At 37.1% G+C, this 20382-nt stretch overlaps 1 protein-coding gene across 1 annotated transcript; it reads right to left on the bottom strand.

Moving 5' to 3' along the window:
* Positions 1-476: 476 nt before the first annotated feature.
* LOC307158885 (cytosolic phospholipase A2 gamma-like) lies at positions 477-16676 on the bottom strand. The gene is made up of 15 exons (XM_079871860.1): positions 16582-16676; positions 14169-14194; positions 13895-14006; positions 12199-12341; positions 11910-12111; positions 9132-9234; positions 8913-9053; positions 8623-8688; positions 8488-8532; positions 7670-7798; positions 6354-6458; positions 3008-3085; positions 1510-1691; positions 1242-1407; positions 477-1160 (listed from the first exon to the last, which is right to left on the bottom strand). The coding sequence occupies exons 2-15, from the start codon at positions 14192-14194 to the stop codon at positions 994-996; spliced, it is 1665 nt and encodes a 554-aa protein (XP_079727986.1). The 5' UTR covers positions 16582-16676; the 3' UTR covers positions 477-993.
* Positions 16677-20382: the final 3706 nt, after the last annotated feature.

Genomic DNA, 20382 nt, shown 5'->3' with positions numbered 1-20382 from the left:
GGTTTTATGTAGAAATACAATCTTGCTATTGATAAAGTCCTTTAAATAAAAAAAAATTTGTAAAGAGCTTTTAGTCTTTAAATGCACAGGAAGCTTTATTAATAGGTCCTTGAGGAATAGTTCACAATACTGTTGCACATTACAAATATCATTTAACTTAATTTTTCATAGTTCCAGCATTTCAGGATCTGTTTAATTTGGCTCAGAAAGAAGTTGAACGATACAAAATATTACCCCATTTACACAGGATTTTTAATGTAATTTCTGTTTGTTCCTTTACTCCTTTCTGTAGTTTCTAATCTCAAAATAGAAGAACGCTGTATTTAGGCCTATTAGTGTTTAATATTTGTGCATTGTAATTTCATAAATTTACATCCATTTGGATTCGATATGACAAACATAATTTGTCAGTTGTACATAAGTCTCATTCTTGTATCTTTTAAGTATTAGCAGTATAGATTTAAATGCACAATAACCAGGTTTGCATATCTATTTTTATTACATCAGTCTCATACATTTGACCTAATTGACATTTGCATTCACATACATTTAAACCATGTTCATGATTCAATTCATGATGTTTATACTGATTCTAAGGAATCAGACACATTTTTGAAAATGATTACTAAACTAAAATCCAATAGATAACTTTAAACTATGCTGTTCATTAATTTTTTTGTGTGTGTATTTAACTGTTAAGGGCATGTAAGGAATTTGTGCGAAATTACACTAAGAAAAAAAAAAACTTTGCGAATGAAACTTTGAATTGACCAATCAGCATCCAGGACCACACTGTTTTATTATAATCAGCATGCATGAAGAAACATTAAAACATGCAGAAACATTTTGAACATATTCAACCGAAATAAATGTCATTCAGACAAAAATAATGCTGACAGAATAAGAAATTTAACACTTTGTTGTAAAATGACTGATATGCAGATCATTTTAATCTATATTCAGATTTTAGTCGTAGTGTTAAGTTTATTCACATTAGTGTTTGGATCTTTTTTGCCCAATGATCGCATGAATCTCTTCCACCACTTTTGCTTTATTGCTTGTGATGTTTTTTCCAGCGACCTCCATTAGATCAGTGATCATCTCAGCGCTGTAAGCACCTTGAAACGTGCCATATTTGTTCTTCCAGGCCTCAATATCACCTGAAGAAACATTGACACACTTAAATCAGAACACAGTCGATATTTCAGTTTTATTCAGGATATTGTAAGATCATAACTTGCCTCCACAGTTGACCACATTAAAGAGAGGGATGTGGATCACGGTTGGAACGTTTTGGCCTTTGAACACATAGAAGTCCTTCGGTTTCTCTGAGTGTCCACTGGGAATGTTGACCTCAGGGAAAGGGATGTTTCGTTCCCTGCACGTCTTGGCAGCGTCCTTCACTGTCTGCAGAGGAAAAGCATCACAACAGCTCTTATTTAATAACTATAATTTTCCAGATTCTGAAACATATGAGTGAAGCTGTAGAGAATTAAATACGCGTAATACCGTGAAAGGATCCCCATCACTGAAATCAAGGGAAATGATGAGGTCAATGTTTCTCTCTTTTCTCAGCACTGAGAAGTAGGGTGAGTTGAGCAACAGTCCAGCGTCTATATAGTCTCTCATTTCACTTTTCAGTAGAGTGGCGGGCACTGCTTTTTCTAAGCCTGTGTTAATCTTTCGTTCATCTTCAAAACACAAATGAAGATCATTTTAATGAAATCTGAGAGCTTTCTGTTCAATCTATAGCCTACCATTTTGATGCTTCAAAAATGTCATAAATCGTAAAAGTAATCCATATGAATTGAGCGGTTTAGTCAATATTTTCTGAGGAGACTCGATCGCTTTATGATGAACAGGCTTTTATTCACATATGAACATTGACCAGCGAACATAAACAGAAGCTCAACTGAAACTGCTTGACACGTGAGAAAACCTCTTACAGAAGCTCAAACGTGTTGCGTAACATGAGAATGAACCTCTATGAAAACTTAATGTTTTAAAATAATGAAATAAATCAGGGGAACCAAGGTTAAAGGTGCTGTATGTAGGTTTCAGCGGCCTCTAGCGGTGATGTTTCAGATTGCAACCAATAAGTTTACAAGCGCGTGCTCGAATTTATGAGCAAGCACTGTGGGTACCTTCCAGACTGAGACGCAACACACCGGAGAAAGCATCACACAACATGCTGGAAAACTCAGGTAAACTCCCACACTGCAACGTTACAATAATAGGCTACTTTTATCAGCTTGACGTTGAACTACATGCTCTACCATGATGATAAGTATGGACCCCTATCAACCATGCCGAATTTTGCCCCTGCAAGCACCACTTCACATTTTCTTCAGGAAATGTACATTCTAGGTTTGTAGATAAGGTTTCTCTATGATTCAAATGCCCTGCCGATGTTGAGCCGTGTTTTTTCACCCGAAGTTCGTCCGATTCATGTCTGGCCTTACGAGCTTCAGCGGAAAAAACCTTGTTTTGTTTTTTATCAATATGTGGAGTTTGTGCTGGAGTCTGTGTTGTGCTGGGAGCAGGTCGTTTCTTAGTGTAATCAAACATGTCATAAGTTGCATAAGTCATAAGTCCATGTCATAAGTTGCAGTGTCGTCGCTGTTGAGTATAAAGTCAGTAGGCTAGACGAGGCGAGAGGCTCGGGAGCGCGCATGCAGGTCACGTCACTGGATTTTGCGGTAAATCCGACCCGGCACCTTCACATAAAAATAAGAATACTTGCTTTCAGAGGTAATAGCAAAACCCACAAAGTGGATCATTTTAATGTGAGATTACAACCCCTTCACACACAGGCAATAAAAAAGGATTCATTTTAGTAGAAAAGTTACATACAGCACCTTAACCACATTAAATTTAATATACAATTTTTATAAAATACAACTTTTACTTTCGGCCCATGGACCTCAATTAAGTTTGATTTTTGGCCCTTCATTGTAAAAACTGCACTTCTGATTACAGCGATCACAGTTAGCAGGTCTGTTCTTACCTGTCATGTTGTGGAGGAAGTTATAATTCCTGCCCCAGATCCAATTAAAGATGCATACTATAATGCTCCTTAAAGCATCTGTAAAACAAATACACTCTTCAAAATTTATTTTCTAAAGTTCTTTGGTTCTCTTGGGCTTAGTAAATAGTTTTTAAAGCCGTATGTGACTTTTGGCCCTCTAGCGGCTGAAGCATAAAACAACTAGTTACTTGTGGAGGAACATTCTGATCAGTGCAATCTGATCACAAGTAACAACAACTCCCCATTAAAGAAAGAATTAGCCTACTTTGTCACTGCCTATAGTAGCCTGAACTTATTTCATTTAGCTATTTGTGGATATGACATAGCCTAAACATGCACAGAATGCCGAGAGAGTGCAGTTTCACGCAAAATCCGTCCCGACAGCTCTCAATAGGCTATAAATGGCAAAATAGCAATATATGCTATTTACACTAAGTGAAATTCTATTTACACTAAAAATAACAGTATTTTCTTTGCAATAAGTGTAAATAGTAGTTAGAGGCTATTTATACTTAGAAATAGTGGCATATAGCCTTCTATTTGTACCTCAGTGTTGTTTTACATTAAATGGTATGCAATAATAACATAGTCTAAATGATTATATTTATTAAAATTATTAAATGGATGCTGCTTTATTGGGACAATAAAGACCTCCTACACCTACACCTAACTGATAAAAACTATTAATAAACACACGTTGAACACTCCCCCCCCCCCCCCCCTATTTATTGAAAATAAATGCCTTTCCAATCTGATATGTGATGGGAAAAGGGAGTTGTGCACATTGGGCAAAAGGCGGATTCGAATTCGGATCAATTTGCATCAAAATGTTCTGCCACGCGCCTTAAAGGGGTGGTTGATTATGATTTCACTTTTCTAACTTACTGTACGTTAGTGTGTAATGTTGATGTTTGAGCATAAACAACATCTGCAAAGTTACAACGCTCAAAGTTCAAAGCAAAGGGAGATATTTGCTTTTAAAGAAATCGCTTTTTAAGGACTACAACAAACGGCTGGTAGAGACTACACCACATTCCTCCCGGGTTAGTGACATCACCAACCCTAGAATTTACATAAACCCCGCCCCATGAACACCATTTATAGATTATCAAGACAGAATATGCTAATCAATGACTAGAAGATAACTACACATAAATTCATCAACTAACCATTCAGAAATGTCCTGTTGCTTCTACATGTTGTCACTTCTTCTTGAGTCTCTCCATCATTGTCTGACTCCGGTTTGAACATAAAAGGCTAAAAGTTTTTGAAATTTTCAGTGCATGTGTGTGTGAGGTAAAAGGACACAAGCTGTTGAAGCTCCGCCCTCTGTGCCGGGAGCAGCAGCTCATTTGCATTTAAAGGGACAGACACAAAACGGTGTGTTTTTGTTCACCCTCAAAAAGTGACAATTTTAACATGCTATATAAAAATATCTGTGGGGTATTTTGAGCTAAAACTTCACATACACACTCTGGAGACATCAGAGACTTATTTTACATCTTGTGAAAAGGGCATTATAGCACCCCTTTAACTCTACAATATTGCTGCTGTCAGTGTCCTCCGTAATTTTGCCTGGATCAACCAGACGTCCATGGCGGAGATAGTGTAAATAGCCTCTGCCATTAAGGGGGACATTGGGACTTAGTGATTTAAGGTAAGGCAAAAACACGGTTTGGAAGACGGATTTGTAATGTAGGCTAGTCGCTTATCATTTAAATTTTGTTAATTTTGAACAAAAACAGTTACATTTTGAGTTCTTATCAAGAGCAATGTTAGCTGTATAGACTTCTTTACTTCTTGACTACAAGTTTCATTGCAGGATCTTCAGACCAGTATTTAGTTCTTTATTTTATTTTATTAGAACTATGCAACTGGTTTTCAAAAGAACTAGAGAATAAAAAGTTATTTGAATATTAGACACACCGATGGACTGGACAACAAAATATTTAGGCCTAAATGTGTTTGAATGTCATATAATAATTTCCATCCATTTGATCTACACAGTTTTAATACAAACTAACAAACTTAATGTGATGCATAATTATTCATCATTCATAAATACATTAAAGGGGGGGTGAAATGCTATTTCATGCATACTGAGTTTTTTACACTGGTAAAGAGTTGGATTCCCATGCTAAACATGGACAAAGTTTCAAAAACTAAGTTGTACGTTTGAAGGAGTATTTTTGTTCCAAAAATACTCCTTCCGGTTTGTCACAAGTTTCGGAAAGTTTTTTTTCGAGTATGGCTCTGTCTTACGTAAGATAGGGCGGAATTTCCTTATATGGGTCCTAAGGGCACTTCTCCGGTAAGATCGCGGCCGCGCGCGCACTCGTAGACCAGAGCAAGAGAGTGAAAGCAGTTCGCCATCAAAGCGCCCTGCCCGGCTTTTGGGAAGTCAATGTCACCAAAGAAGTGTGTTTTTGGTTGCCAGGGCAAGACAACCCTGCACAGATTCCCAAAGAACCCAGCGTTAAGGAACCCGTGGATGGAGTTTGTTTTCCTGAGCATAAACGGAGTTGTGTAGCTGTTTGTTCCCTGCATTTCGACGATGATTGTTTTATAAACAAAGCCCAGATCGTCTAATGCTTAAGGATCGAGCAGTCGCAATGATAAAAGTTCGCGGTCGTGCGTTGGAACCGGACGGTGAGTAACTGTTGAACAAATAATGTCTCTGTGTGTTGTCACTAGCTCGGTGTGTTAGCACAGCTAAGCTTCGCCCACACGGCCCGCCCCCAGCCGCTCGGTTTTTTCCGGAAAGACTCGGTACACCCTATCTTTCTTTGATTAATATAATAAAACAAAAGACTTTTTGGAGATATGAAGGATGCAATATTACTCTATAGGTACTCAAGATTAACAGGAGATTGAGTGAAAATGAGCATTTCACCCCCCCTTTAATACATACTGCAGTGCATACATAAGTGAAACAGTTCTTATTTCTGTAATATTGCTGAAGTGTTTTTTAATTCCCAATAACCAGGTTTATATATTGATAAATCTCATAGTTTTTTACAATGAACATATTTATGCTGATTCTAAGCAATTTGAATCAAGGTTTTTGAAAATATGATTTATGTTATGATTTAAATCGTTAAAAATAAACTAGGCCATGCCTTTTTTTTGAGTGCAGAAATCTGATCTGTATTATTTATGTATGACTGACAAATATGCATGACATTACGTTTATTAGTTTATGTTAAAACAATGGATTTTATATGAAATTCAAACACATAAATCTTAAAGTGTAGATCAGCACTCTCAAGACTCTAAAAAAGTGGTGTGGAGAATGAAGGATGATATTAGTAACAGTTTAACCTACTAAATGGCCAGATATTAATCCGTTCCCATTTTTTGATTACATCCATGGTGTGACGCTTCACATTCAGTTTTTCTTCAGCAGTTTTCGGTCTTCCTCCATAGAAGTCTGTAAAAGACGGGACATGCATGTTGTCTTTTTGTATTTTCTGTATCTACAAGCATAATTTACTTATAATTAATAAATTTTTAGCTAAAACTGGGTTGATATTTTTGCATGTTTCATGGTTTGATTTTCATAATTGTTTTTAAGTTGTGCCAAAAAGCCGTAAAATAGACTGTAATACATTTAATGTTTACATTTAATCATTAACAGATGCTTTTATCCAAAATGACTTACAAACTACAATTTCTTTGGTTTTCATAGGTTTTCTTCTCAAATCTGTGTCAATAAAGGCCCGTTCACACCAAGGACGATAACTATAACGATAACTATTTTAGCGTTCACATAGACATATCTATGAGCGTCCACACCAGCGGACGATATCGTTCATGCTGCAGTTTTGTTGTCTGCCATTTTAAATGCTCGAGCTCTTTTTAAAGTGGGATGGATTCTGATTGGCTGTCAACGTTGCTGGAAAAAATCATTCTGAAAGTGATTCCAATGCCATTATATTGTTCCATGTCATTATAGTTGTGGTGTGGACTATGATGTTCTTTTATATTTAGAACGATTTTTGGAACTGTATCTTTATCGTTATGGTTATCGTCCCTGGTCCCTGAACGGGACTTAAAGGGATAGTTCACCCAAAAATGAAAATTATCCCATAATTTACTCATCCTCAAGTCATCCTCGGTGTACATGACTTTCTTCATTCAGCCAAACACAATCAAAGTTATATTAAAAAATATCCTGGCTCTTCCAAGCTTTATAATGGGAGTGAATGTCATGCGTCGGGTCAGATGTCACTCTTCCGCCGGAACTAGACTCGCGTACGGCCGTTACCGGAAGCCAGTGATTATAGTTTATAAAGTTATAAATATGTATTTTTTTAATTCAGAAACGCTTAGCTTCAGAAGGCCTTTTTTAACCCCCTGGAGCCGTATGGATTACTTTTATGATGGATGGATGCACTTTTTTGGGCTTCCAAATCTCATCCTCCATTCATTCCCATTATAAAGCTTGGAAGAGCCAGGATATTTTTTAATATAACTCTGATTGTGTTTGGCTGAATTAAACCTAGGATGGCTTGAGGGAAAATATTGGAATAATTGTAACTATCTTTAACTAACTAATAACTATCTTTTTAGCAGCAGGTTCTCACTGTGATGGACATACAGACCATTTAAAGGGGTCATTGAGAGCAGAAGAATCATTACCATTCAAATCAGAGAGATTCATATCCACTATTTCCATGAGCTCCTGGTAACATTGGTCTGTATCTGTAGAGTTTAGATCTGGTTGACTCCACTGTCCTGCCAATACATCCTCACTGCTCTCATGCGGTTCTATATATATATATAAAATTTACATTTTCAGCATCATTACTCCAGTCTTCAGTGTCACATGAACCTTCAGAAATCATTCTAATATGATGATTTGTTGCTCAAGAAACATTTATGATTATAATCAATGTTAAAAACAGCTGCGCTGTTTCAATTTTTTGTGGAAACCATGGGCTAATATACTACTATTCAAAAGTTTGGTTTAAGATTACTTTTTTTTTTTTTTTTACTTTTATTCAGCAAAGATGCATTAAATCAAATATTTAAAAGATTTGCAGTTCTTTTCAACTTTCTATTCATCATAGAATCCTAAAAAAATTAAATGTATCATGGTTTCCACAGAAATACGAAGCAGCTCAGCTGTTTTCAACATTGATAATAATCCTAAAAGTTTCTTGAGCATCAAATCATCATATTAGAATGATTTCAAAAGGATCATGTGACACTGAAGACTGGAGTAATGATGCTGAAAATTCAGCATTGAATCACAGGAATACATTACATTTGACTATATAATCAAAACAGCTATTTTAAATTTGAATAATATTACACAATATCACTGTTTTTGCTGTATTTCTGATCAAATAAATGCAGCTTTCGTGTCAAAACGTGAGTCTTTAAAAACTAAAAAAAACTAAAATAAATCGTGACTGTTAAACATTCAAGTAAATAAAGCTTAAAAAATGCTTTACCCTTCTTCATTTCCTCAACTATTTTTTCCTTTGGTTGAAATAAATCTGAAAAACAAATGAAAAAAAATGGATGGTAATGATTTAAACCATTTAAATTGAAGCAGAATTCAGTCCTCAGAATAATTGCAACTGCACCTTTTATCTTTTGCCAGAGGAGTTTCTTAATCTCGTCTTCATCAGCTAAAGCGCTGCCGCATAGAGCTGCAGAAAACACACAATATCAGTAAAGATTTAAAGTTTACAATAAAACAATGGACATAGATACTATAACACCCTAACATATAACATAAATACCACATAGTTTAATGCAATATGCTAGTAATGCAGGCCTGATCACACAGATTGAGTATTAGGTCAATGACGTACAGTGTAGAATATAGGCTGATATTACAAATATTAAACTCCCCTTTAACAGAGTTTGTTACCTTGCAGGTACAGCATGTCAAATTCATCCTGCTTATTTTTCTTAGAGCCTTTGTGAAACTGACTGCCAAAGTTGGAGGCGTCCACAAACGCTCCAGTGAGAGAATAACCTGCTTCATGTGGAGTGATCTCGAACCAGGGGTCTGCAGACAGAAACACGTCCATATAACAGCTGACACAAACACATCAACTCTCTGTCTTTCTTTCAGACAAACACAGACCTGCTTCATTTAACTGTTTGCCTTGCTTGTCGATCACTGTGTAGATGGGAAGCGGGTCTTTACTCTGCTGGTTCCATTGCTCTGTGAGAGTGTGTTCATCGATCTATAGAGAACACAGTTTTTGCCAGTTTTTTTTTTTCAGTTTTCAGTTTTATCTCTATGATGTTGGTTAAAAGTGAATATAAATGACAATGCTTTAGACTGTCATTTATATTTTCAGATATAATCCTCTCATGAATCGGTTATTTTTATTGAGGCAGAAACACACAGTAACCTGTCTATCCTGATTTACGAACAAATCACTCTTATGAAACCAAAACCAAAAACACAGCTTGTACACACACGTGTATTGCCCAATTCATGATTACATGAAGGGTAGGCAATTTGTTTTATAAACACTTTTTGTTATACTGGTTGGAACTCTTCACATCCTGATAGCAATCAATAATAGAAGTGGTCTAAATATTAAAACATGTTCATATATCTTCTATGGAAGTCTCAGGACCAAAAAATGTTCGTCCTCAGACTCGGATTTATGCGTTTATATGTCAACACTATCAATGGCGAAATGAATCTGCAGCAGTCAGGTGGTACAAGAGCTCTGCATGTAAGTTGTTAACGTTCATTATTATTGTAATTTTTTGTCCTTTGAGACATGAGGTAGTTTAACGCCGTCTCTCATATCTTTCTTGTGATTGTGGTATTGGCCTATTATTTTTCACAACGTTTCTCCTCGTTTATTTTGACCTTTGTAGAGTACCGTAAGCATTTTCTCGTGTCGTCGTGTAGTGAAATCAAGAAGATTCCGATCATGGAAATTATAGCAGAGTAAGGTAAGAATCTATTACACTGAACAAAATTATAAACGCAACACTTTTGTTTTTGCCGCCATTTTTCATGAGCTGAACTCAAAGATCTAAGACTTTTTCTATGTACACAAAAGGCCTATTTCTCTCAAATATTGCTCACAAATCTGTCTAAATCTGTGTTAGTGAGCACTTCTCCTTTCAGTATCAGTCAGTATCTGGTGTGACCACCATTTGCCTCACGCAGTGCAACACTTCTCCTTCGCATAGTTGATCAGGTTGTTGATTGTGGCCTGTGGAATTTTGGTCCACTCCTCTTCAATGGCTGTGCGAAGTTGCTGGATATTGGCAGGACCAGCAACACGCTGTCGTATACGCCGATCCAGAGCAGATCCTTGCAACATGGGGCCGTGCATTATCATGCTGCAGCATGAGGTGATGGTCGTGATGTATGGCACAACAATGGGCCTCAGGATCTCATTCAAAATGCCATCAATAAAATGCACCTGTGTTCGTTGTCCATAACATACGCCTGTCCATATCATAACCCCACCGCCACCATGGGCCACTCGATCCACAACGTTGACATCAGTAACCCGCTCACCCACACAACACCATACACGCTGTCTGCCATGTGCCCTGTACAGTGAAAACCGGGATTCATCCGTGAAGAGAACACCTCTCCAAAGTGCCAGATGCCATCGAATGTGAGCATTTACCCACTCAAGTCAGTTACGACGACGAACTACAGTCAGATCGAGACCCCGATGAGGACGACGAGCATGCAGATGAGCTTCCCTGAGACGGTTTCTGACAGTTTGTGCAGATATTCTTTGGTTCTGCAAACCGACTGTTGCAGCAGCTGTCTGATCTTGGAGGTGAAGATGCTGGATGTGGAGGTCCTGGGCTGGTGTGGTTACACGTGGTCTGCGGTTGTGAGGCCGGTTGGATGTACTGCCAAATTCTCTGAAACGCCTTTGGAGACGGCTTATGGTTGAGAAATGAACATTCAATTCATGTGAAACATCTCTGGTGGACATTCCTGCAGTCAGCATGCCAATTGCACGCTCCCTCAAAACTTGCGACATCTGTGGCATTGTGCTGTGTGATAAAACTGCACATTTTAGAGTGGCCTTTTATTGTGGCCAGCCTAAGGCACACCAAAAACAAAAGTGCAAAAACAAAAGTGTTGCGCTTCTAATTTTGTTCAGTGTTGTAATGTTTAATCAAAAACTCGATAATAACGACAGATGCACTGCTTTAAAGTGGTATGTGTATTGTTAAAAGCACAAATTTGACTTATTTTGACTTAATATGGCATACAATATTATTTTTATTTTTATTGTAGGCTACATTTGTTAATTAGTCACACAATTCTTATTTCAATGGGTTTAATATTCATATCATGTAGGCTAATGTTCACACCTAGGCTATATATGTATTCATTTTGTGTTATATATTATTAACATATTAATGCTTTAACTTGTCTTCTCGATGTAGTGGTCACAAACCAATTCACACTGCACAAACAAACGCTCACAAACTAGTTAGATTTTTATGAAAAATAACTCTGCCCCAACAGACACTTAAACATGTTAAGTCAGGTGAAAACAAACCCCTGGTAAGTCAAGTGAAAACAAACAGACACTGACAAGGGTAACAAACTGATCCTGGGAAAAAAAAAACCAACAAACGTGTTTCTGTGCGGTGTGAATTGGCCTTAAGCTCAGAGATAATTTAGAATCAGTTGATGCGCTTAATAGACAATGTCTATTTGTTATTTATTAATTAATTATTTTTAAGCAGTAAGATGATTATGCAAATGTTTTGCATCTTCAATGTCTGTCAGGCTATAAATCAACAAAGACTGCATTATTGCTTGCTTTGGAGTTTTCGCTCCTCATAGTCCTCATGCCACACTATACATAATTTTCTAGATCTGTCCCTGGTCATGAATTGGATAGTTACAAACCTCTTTCACAAATGTTGTGACGACCATCACTGCCCAGATGTCAGTCAAGCTAAAGAAGTCTTTCCCATAGTAATATTTCTTCAGTTTGGCTAATGCATCTCCCCAGCTGACTCCAGGACCGCTGAGTCTCTGGATGATCTTGTCTTTCACAGCTTCTAGTTTGGTGGACCAGTCTGGCTCCTGATATAAGGAGGCCATACACCTTCAGAAGAACAACATACTGCTGTCATTTATGACATTCAACCCATCTGTGTGTGTGTATTTGTTTGTTGTTTCTCAGGGTTCATACCAGGTGGATCCAGAGACTCCGCTCAGATAAAGGACACAGTCCAGAAGACTGGTTTTCTGGAGCTGAACCAGGGATCCCAGCAAACCCACCATGGCTCTTTGTCCTCCTCCAGAACCCAGTAATGCAATGTTTGGCACTTCATCCTGAAACACACACACAACTCAAAGCATTATATCCACCTTATTTTTAAAGGTATAGCGGAGGATTTTCTTTTTCCGGGTGGGTAGTGTAAACTATTGGTCCACCTAAGTGTCAATCATTCTGGTGATATGTTTACGTAAGGCCGTCGTACGTGCTCGTCCCTTAGTTTTCGCTTTCTGCGCATGCGCACTTTCAGGTGTTTATGTGTGGTGGGCTAGAGCTACGGTTTAAGCCATTCATTGAAGCTCGCCGTTTCACCGGGTCCTTTGAAAATGTCTGAGGGTCGCAAGAGAAAAAGTTTGTACGAACTGTATGAGAAAAAGAGAAAGGCCTCAGAAGAGAGAAACAAGATCAGAGTGTTTTTGGGAGATTGTTTCACACGATGGCGTGCGCTGAAAACACAGGTTGGGCTTCCCACTGATGCCTCAGTCGCGAAGTTTCTACTCGACAGGTAAAGTTTGGCATGCTATTTGGAGAAAAAGTGCAAATCTTCTTTTGGAAAGTAATCTTGTATGAGCGATGCCGACAGCAACTTGTAAACAGAGCGAGCACGAGGAGAACCTCGCACACGTTTAATAGGCGTTCCCTCTCGGGAGCAGGTAGTGTGTTGCGCATGTGCATTTTTTCAAAAAGTGGAGAGGGCGGTTCTTACCTAAAATTCGGAAAGATCCTCCGCTATACCTTTAATGTAAAGAACTTTAGTTAACATTCTGGGAAAGTTCTCTTAAAGTTCTGAACGAACATTCTTCAAGTAACGTTAATATAACATTCATTCAATGTTATCTGGTCTTTAAAAATGCTCTCAAAATGATATCCATCCATCGTTCATGGAGAGTTCTTTTTTCTAAAATGTTTGGTTGGACGTTTGTGTAACTTTTTTAAATCAATCTTCAGAAAACATTCAAAAGTAACTTTTCAATAATGTTGGCAAAATGTAATACAGTAGTCGACATTTGAAGTGGATCAAAACCTTTCATCAAAGTTATACATGAATGTTGAACAATACCCGGTCTTGTCTTAGGACAACTTTGATGAACTTTTCTGATCCACTTCAAATGTTGACTACTGTATTTCGCATAACCAAGATAAATGTTTATGAAACATTTAAAAAAACTGGACATTTTAAACGTTCAGAGAACATTCAGAAATAACTTTTTTATAACTTAATGGGAATGTTAGCAAAACATTCTTAGAACATATTTTTGTTTGCTGGGAGTGACAAAAAGTGTAGACCAAATATCTTTTGGTCCTGAGACTTCCACAGAAGATATACAGTATGTGCATTTTTTTAATATTTAGCATTGAAGTGTAGTTGAAAACTTAATACGTTTCATCGTTATCTGAGTGTGCGAAAGTGATGATGAACTAACGTCACCTTGTACTTTTAATCAATGCTATTAATGATGATGCATCAATGTTGACTTAGCATTATTTCAACGGTTGCTTGCTATTAATGGCATAGTTCAAGAAAGTGAAATTGATGTGACATCTGATGTTCATTGGCACCATTCACAGATCATCTCAGATATATGAAGTATACAATAAGAAGCTTTACCTTACTGCACTCTATCTGAAGCTTCGTCAGGCTTTGTAGAACCGAGTTTCTCCTTCTGGCTACAAACTCCTCCTCGTTCTTATTCAGAGACGGTTGGATTCGCACCTTACCACTGCAGCGACAGACAGAACAGTCCTGAATTTAACTTATTTGATATATTTTGATATTGAATATTCTAGATTTCAATGCATTTAAGTCTGCAGTTTATTTTGAACAGTTATATAACTGTTACACTTGTTTTAATGCTTCCATGAATCTGAGCAGGATTACAAACCTTTCCTGGGGTTTGGATGCACTCATCTATAAAACAAGAGTCCACATGCAAGTCAGTTTTTGTTATTTGAAATTATATATACAGTACTGTGCAAAAAAGTCCTAGGCATGTTAATACCCCCCCCCCCCCCCCCCAAAAAAAAGGTTTTATGTCAGTTATTTATATCTTTTGCTGTAGTGTGTCAGTAGGAAATATCAGTTTACATTTCCAAACATTCTTTTTCCATTAATTGTTATAATCCAGTGAGATTTGTGTATGCACAAGGAGTCTGACAACAGCCGGTATGATCTGATCTCACCATCATCGAGTCCGTCTGTGATTACATGAAGAAACAGAAGAAACTGAGACAGACTAAATCCAGAAGAACTGCGGGAACGTCTCCGAGACGCTTGAAGAAACCTTCCTGCAAAGCTACAGTACTGGGTATTAACATGCCTAAGACTTTTGCACAGTACTGTATGTTCAGTTGCTAACGAAGTTATTCAACACCCATTGCAAATCAGGTTTATTGGCAAAACTTACAGAGTTTCAACTGTTTGCAATGAACAAATCAAACAAAAGTAATTGAAATAGCTCAACACAACAAATGTTTCATGTGGTTTCCCCAATTTCTACTGAAAATGCAACTTTTAATGACTTCTGAAGTTCAAAATTATTCAACCCCTTCATGGCAAGTATCTTTAGTAGGCTACTTAGTAGAAGACCCTTTTGCAGACTTGCTGCAGACGAGATGTATAACCGGACACAACTTCTGGCAGCGTTTCTGAGGAATCTGAGCCTGTTCTTCATGAGTAATGACATCAGTTCAGTGATATTCTTGGGTTTGCGTGCTGCAACCGCCTTCTTCAAATCCCAAGGGGTTCAAGTCAGGAGACTGTGATGGCCACTGTACAATCTTCCAGGACTTCTTCTGCAACCAAGCCTTGGTGGAATTTGAGGAATGCTTGGGATCATAGTCCTGTTGGAAGGTCCAATGATGCCCAAGCTTCAGATTCCTCACTGACGGCATGACGTTTTCTCCTAGGGTTTTCTGATACTTCAATAAATCCATCTTGCTTCCACACACTGCAGTTTTCCCTGTTATAGTATTGACCTTAGTATTGTTGCTGACCCTGTCCATCCCTTTATGTCCACAGCGTATCATCTTCTGGTGGATTCTTCCAGCAGGATAACACACGTCACAAAGCTCAAATCATCTTATGACAGTGAGTTCACTAAACTCAACCGGCCTCTAGTCACCAGATCTCAATCTAGTAGAGCAACTTTGGGATGTGGAGGAACAGAAGATTCACATCATGGATGCAGATCCGACAAATCTACAGCAACTGTGTGATGCTATCATGACAATATGGACCAAAATCTCAGAGAAATGTTTCCAGCACCTTGTTGAATCTGTGCCACGAATAATTAAGGCAGTTCTGAAGGCAAAAGGGTCCAACCCGGTACTAGCAACTTGTACCTAATAAAGTGGCCGGTGAGTATGTAAATATTGATACTTTGCAGTCACGTGATATCTGGCGGGCAACAAACGCGGTTAGTGCATCCAATCGCACAACAACTATCTGGCATGTCGCGTGCACCTCAAAACACCAACTTTTGTATATTAAAACTGGCAACGTCCTGGCAAGATCCTTGATTAGTTTACTGGTTTTCGTTGCTAGAGAATGACGTTCTTGCCCGCCAGCCAGTACAACTGACGTCACGTGCAAAGTATCAATACACATACAAATAGCAAATCGGCATAGAAATAAATGGAGAGAAATATAGTGTCATAGTAACTAGAAACCTATCGTCTAAGGAAAATATGAATAAAGTATGTGTCAAAAGATAAACAATTGAATATTTAAATAACATGATAAACACAAAGATTCAACTATAATTAAGGTCACTTTAAAATAAAATATTAGATGGCCATAAAACAGCTGATTACTTGCATCCTTATAGTTTTTACTCAAATAGAGTCAGATAAATAAATAAAATATATGGATCAAAATAGCAGCACACTGAAAAAAAAAGTTGCTGCCATAAATTTAAGTACGATCAACTTGGCTGTATAAGTCCTTTCAACTTAAATTATATTAAAGGGATTTTAAAAAAGTGTGTTCCAAATGTACAATTATTTATAGTATATTTAAATAAAATTACACAGATTTTGATGTATAGAAAACTTGTCACTGAAACAAAATCACCTAAATCATTTTTCACCATGATTGTATATTCATGCAGTTTTGATAGTGTGCCGGTCACTGCTATTGACTGTTTAAATTGGGGTTTAAAGCAAATGGCTGAAAAATGCTGGATTCGTTCATACTATGATTGTCACATGTAATTTATAATGCCATGAAACCTTTTAACTGCCTTGCTATTGCTGAAAATACTTTATTTACCTAAAGCTTTAAAAATATATACTTACTATTCCTGTAAATCTGAGTCTTCACCAACAATACCGTATCAACACAGCTGCTGTTATCTTGACATGCGGACAGAAGATACTCTTTATATGGCTCTGAAAATACACTGCAAGTCCAGACATAATCATAAGGGTGAGGTTATGAATGATAAATTACACAATCATTCACAGGGACCAGGAAAATGCAACATTTCCTTGCAATTATGCAGCCTCACCTTTAATTTAATTTTTTGTGGCAGACGACAGGTTGATCTGATTGAACATGTTTATATAAGGCTCTTTTTACTGAGAAAAGGGGAAAGTCTTCAGACACATTACCAGTAAAACATGTGAAAAATTATTGCATAAGGATGCTTGCATATTTTAAATTAATAATGTTGCGATATTTATTTAATTTATGATTGTTTCTTTAACAAACATTAACATTATCTTTTAATTAAAATCTTTTTTACACTGGGATAGCCTACCAAATGCTGAGTTAGCAGATGGGGTGGCAATGCTTTTTCTTATTTTACAGAATTCTAGATATTCTAGAAGGAAATTCATACATATAATTCAGTATGATTATGCATATATACAGGCAAGCACATATGCCTAGAGTATAATATATATAGAATATAAGAGTTTCCTATAGAAAACCATTATAAAGAAAATGCCGCTTAATGCATTGACCATGATTTTAAAGAAACCAAATTCAGTAGAACTTACTGAAACATGTTTGTAAAGGCAAGCAGATAAACCCAGAACACCAAGGCAACGTTCAAAGTTTCACGCTAAGCCTTTTCCCATGGAAAACCATTATAAATAAAGCGCTTAACGTTAAATTTAGCGCATTGCCTTCATATACTGGGCTCATCTGCTTGCCTTCATGCATTATCATTAAGGTGTATGAATTTGATCTTTTCATATCATCACTGTCTTAATATATTAAGTCACGTTGACACTCTTAAACAAAAAGGTTCTTTATTGGCATCGATGGTTCCATGAAGAACTTTTAACATTTATTGCATATGGATGTAATAAATATGGATGTAATAATAATGCAATTTCATTTATAATTGATTCTTTAACAAACATTAACATTATCTGGGATAGCCTACTAAATGAGGAGATGGCAGATATACAAATAAAGCGCTTAACATGAAATTTTGCGCATTGCTTTCATATGCTAGGCTAATCTGCAGTGCTTGCTTTAATGCAAAGTGTATAAATTTGAATATGAATATCAATAATGTGTATGCATATCAATAATAACCTTCTTTTAATATCATCTTTACACATTGTCACGTTAAGCATTTTTTTTAATGGCTTTGGGGGAGAAATCACTTATAATCAGCATTTTTAGGATAAAATCAATTATTTTAAAGAACAGTTCATTCATTAAAAAAAACAGAAGCAAAGTAATACAATATTTTAATAAGTAATAATTCAGTCCACTGATTTTACTGTTGATGATCAGCCATTTATTGCTTAAAAAAAAAGGTCAAACATGAAGAAAAAGCAGAAACATTTTAAAAAGGAAACATAACTAACATTTGATGCTCTTCTAATGCCACACAAATCACATTTTGATGGAAAAAGTAAAAATGCTGATTTATCATAAGTGATGATCAAGGACGTTGATTCAAGGTACTCAATGTACTAAAAACTGATTTTTTTTTTTTCTTTTGCGTTTTTCGCTGTAAAGAAGACAACGTTGTCAAACTGTTCACCTGTTCGCCCTGTTCACTCGGATCCGCGAAAACAACTAAAAACGCTATTATTCACGCCAGGCCAGTAGATGGCGATGTCACTGTAAAGAAACACTACGCGCCTAAAGACTGAACATAATACGCATGCACATGTCACTGTTTCACAAATTCACGCTTTTGTAGTTTACGTAAAGACTATAACGACATCGTTTTCAAAAGTTGGCGCCTTCAGGCCCTCAAAACACCGTCGTTGTGTAAACGAACGGCCAAAACACATAAAAAGTTTTCTGTTTAAAAATAGTGTCATTTAAATGCAGAGGTGTAAAAAGTAGGCTACTCAAAAATGTTACTCAAGTGAAAGTACAAGTATCTGGCCAGAATCGTACTTGAGTAAAAGTAAACAAGTACCACATTAAAATTGTACTTGAGTATTAAATGAGTAAAAGTAACAGCAAGAATGAAAACTAGATATTCTTGTTTAAGCTTTTAATCTCTAAAAACATGAAGTGAATGAACCACATACAAAGTTTTATCCTGCTTTAGAACTGTTTGTATTTAATTGTATTTAATTATCAAACTATAAGACTACTATCTGCAGTATGCAATATGCTTTAAACAATCCACTAAACATGCGTTTACCACTAAAAGAAAAGAATTCGCTACGGTACAGCCACGGGTGCTCTTGATCCTGTGGCTGATTTTGGACTGTGTTCGCAGCTGAATCACGTTCTTCCTCCATTTTCTTCCACTGATTGACGGTTATAATTTCTCTAATTTCCAGGTCAAGGTGCTGTGCATTGTGGTAATAGATGCGACATGACCAGAGCTGCCTTAAAGGAGAACTCCGGTCAATTTTAACATTGAGCTCATTTTTTTGTAAATTTGGAGTGCTGTCAATACAGAGAACAACGACAAAAATCGGTGTTGCCTACACCGTGTTATCCTCTTTTTAAAATTTGCACCCTGTTGACTTCAATGGGGCAAGTTTTAAACCTGCTTTTAGCCTCTTAACATCCTTGATGTGTCATTACAAGTGCCCAGGTCATGTGAGTGATTCCTTCAGAGTTGGCGACGTTCGTCTGTTATAGGACAACTTAGTTTGAATAAAATTAATATTTGTGTAGTGTTCAATGTTGTTATCAATAGAGACACGCGGATGGGGTATTATTTCATCCGCAACCGCATCACAAAACTCATCATCCGCACCAACGTTTTTTGACTATATTTCAAAGCCGCACCCGCCCGCCATCCGCTGATTGATTTAGGTCGGGAGCCAGGTCCATTCCTCAGGATGTTTTTTGCTACCTTTTTTTCACTATTATTTCCTATTATCTTATACCTTGGGCCATCACAAGTTGATAATGACCACCCCCAACTCGGCCCCGTTTGGTCTTAGGGGCCAAAAAACACCCTTTTTGGGAAAAGCTTTTGGCGGAATGATGTAATTGTGAATATTACGGTACTGCAGCTACATACATGGTCATATAACCCTAAAATTTTGCATGGTGTATCCTGACACATAGGGGAAACTAGCACAAAAAGATTCTGGGGATTGCTGACTTTTTGCTGTCAAATATCAGTCAGTCTCACGGTTATATACTAACCGTCACACCCCTACCCGGGGCTGAGAGGTTTTGTAGGCCCCCCATCCCCTCGATTTATAGAGTCTCATTTTAAAAAAGTGTAATATTATCTAGGTAATCTACATCACAGTTGAGAATTTCAAGTTTATGCCAATGAGAAGTGATTTTCGCGAGCGACAACCAATAGGAAAGAAGCCTTTCAGTGGAGCTCAGCTCACGTCACCGTCTCGAGTGCAGGCAAGACAGAAGAGTTCGAGGGCGATTTCACTGTTTTATATGATTTGACTGTAACTAACCACAGACATGGATATAATAAAATGATGCATGGAAAAGAAACTGTCGACAGTGAGTTTAATTCATACATTTATAGTTCGAGTGTTGTAGTTTTATGATGCAAGTTTAGCACTGCTGCAGTTCATTTTACAGTTTCCCCTGCATTATGTTGACTATTAGGGACAAGAAAATTTATTATTTGTCAAATTCGGATGACGTTTTAGTAATTTATGACAGTATGAGTGAGTTTGATTTGT

This window comes from Squalius cephalus (assembly GCF_949319135.1).
Source record: "Squalius cephalus genome assembly, chromosome: 5".
Classification (NCBI taxonomy): Eukaryota; Metazoa; Chordata; class Actinopteri; order Cypriniformes; family Leuciscidae; genus Squalius; species Squalius cephalus.
The sequence above is the reverse complement of the archived record's forward strand: the minus strand, read 5'-3'. Positions and strand labels throughout refer to the sequence as shown.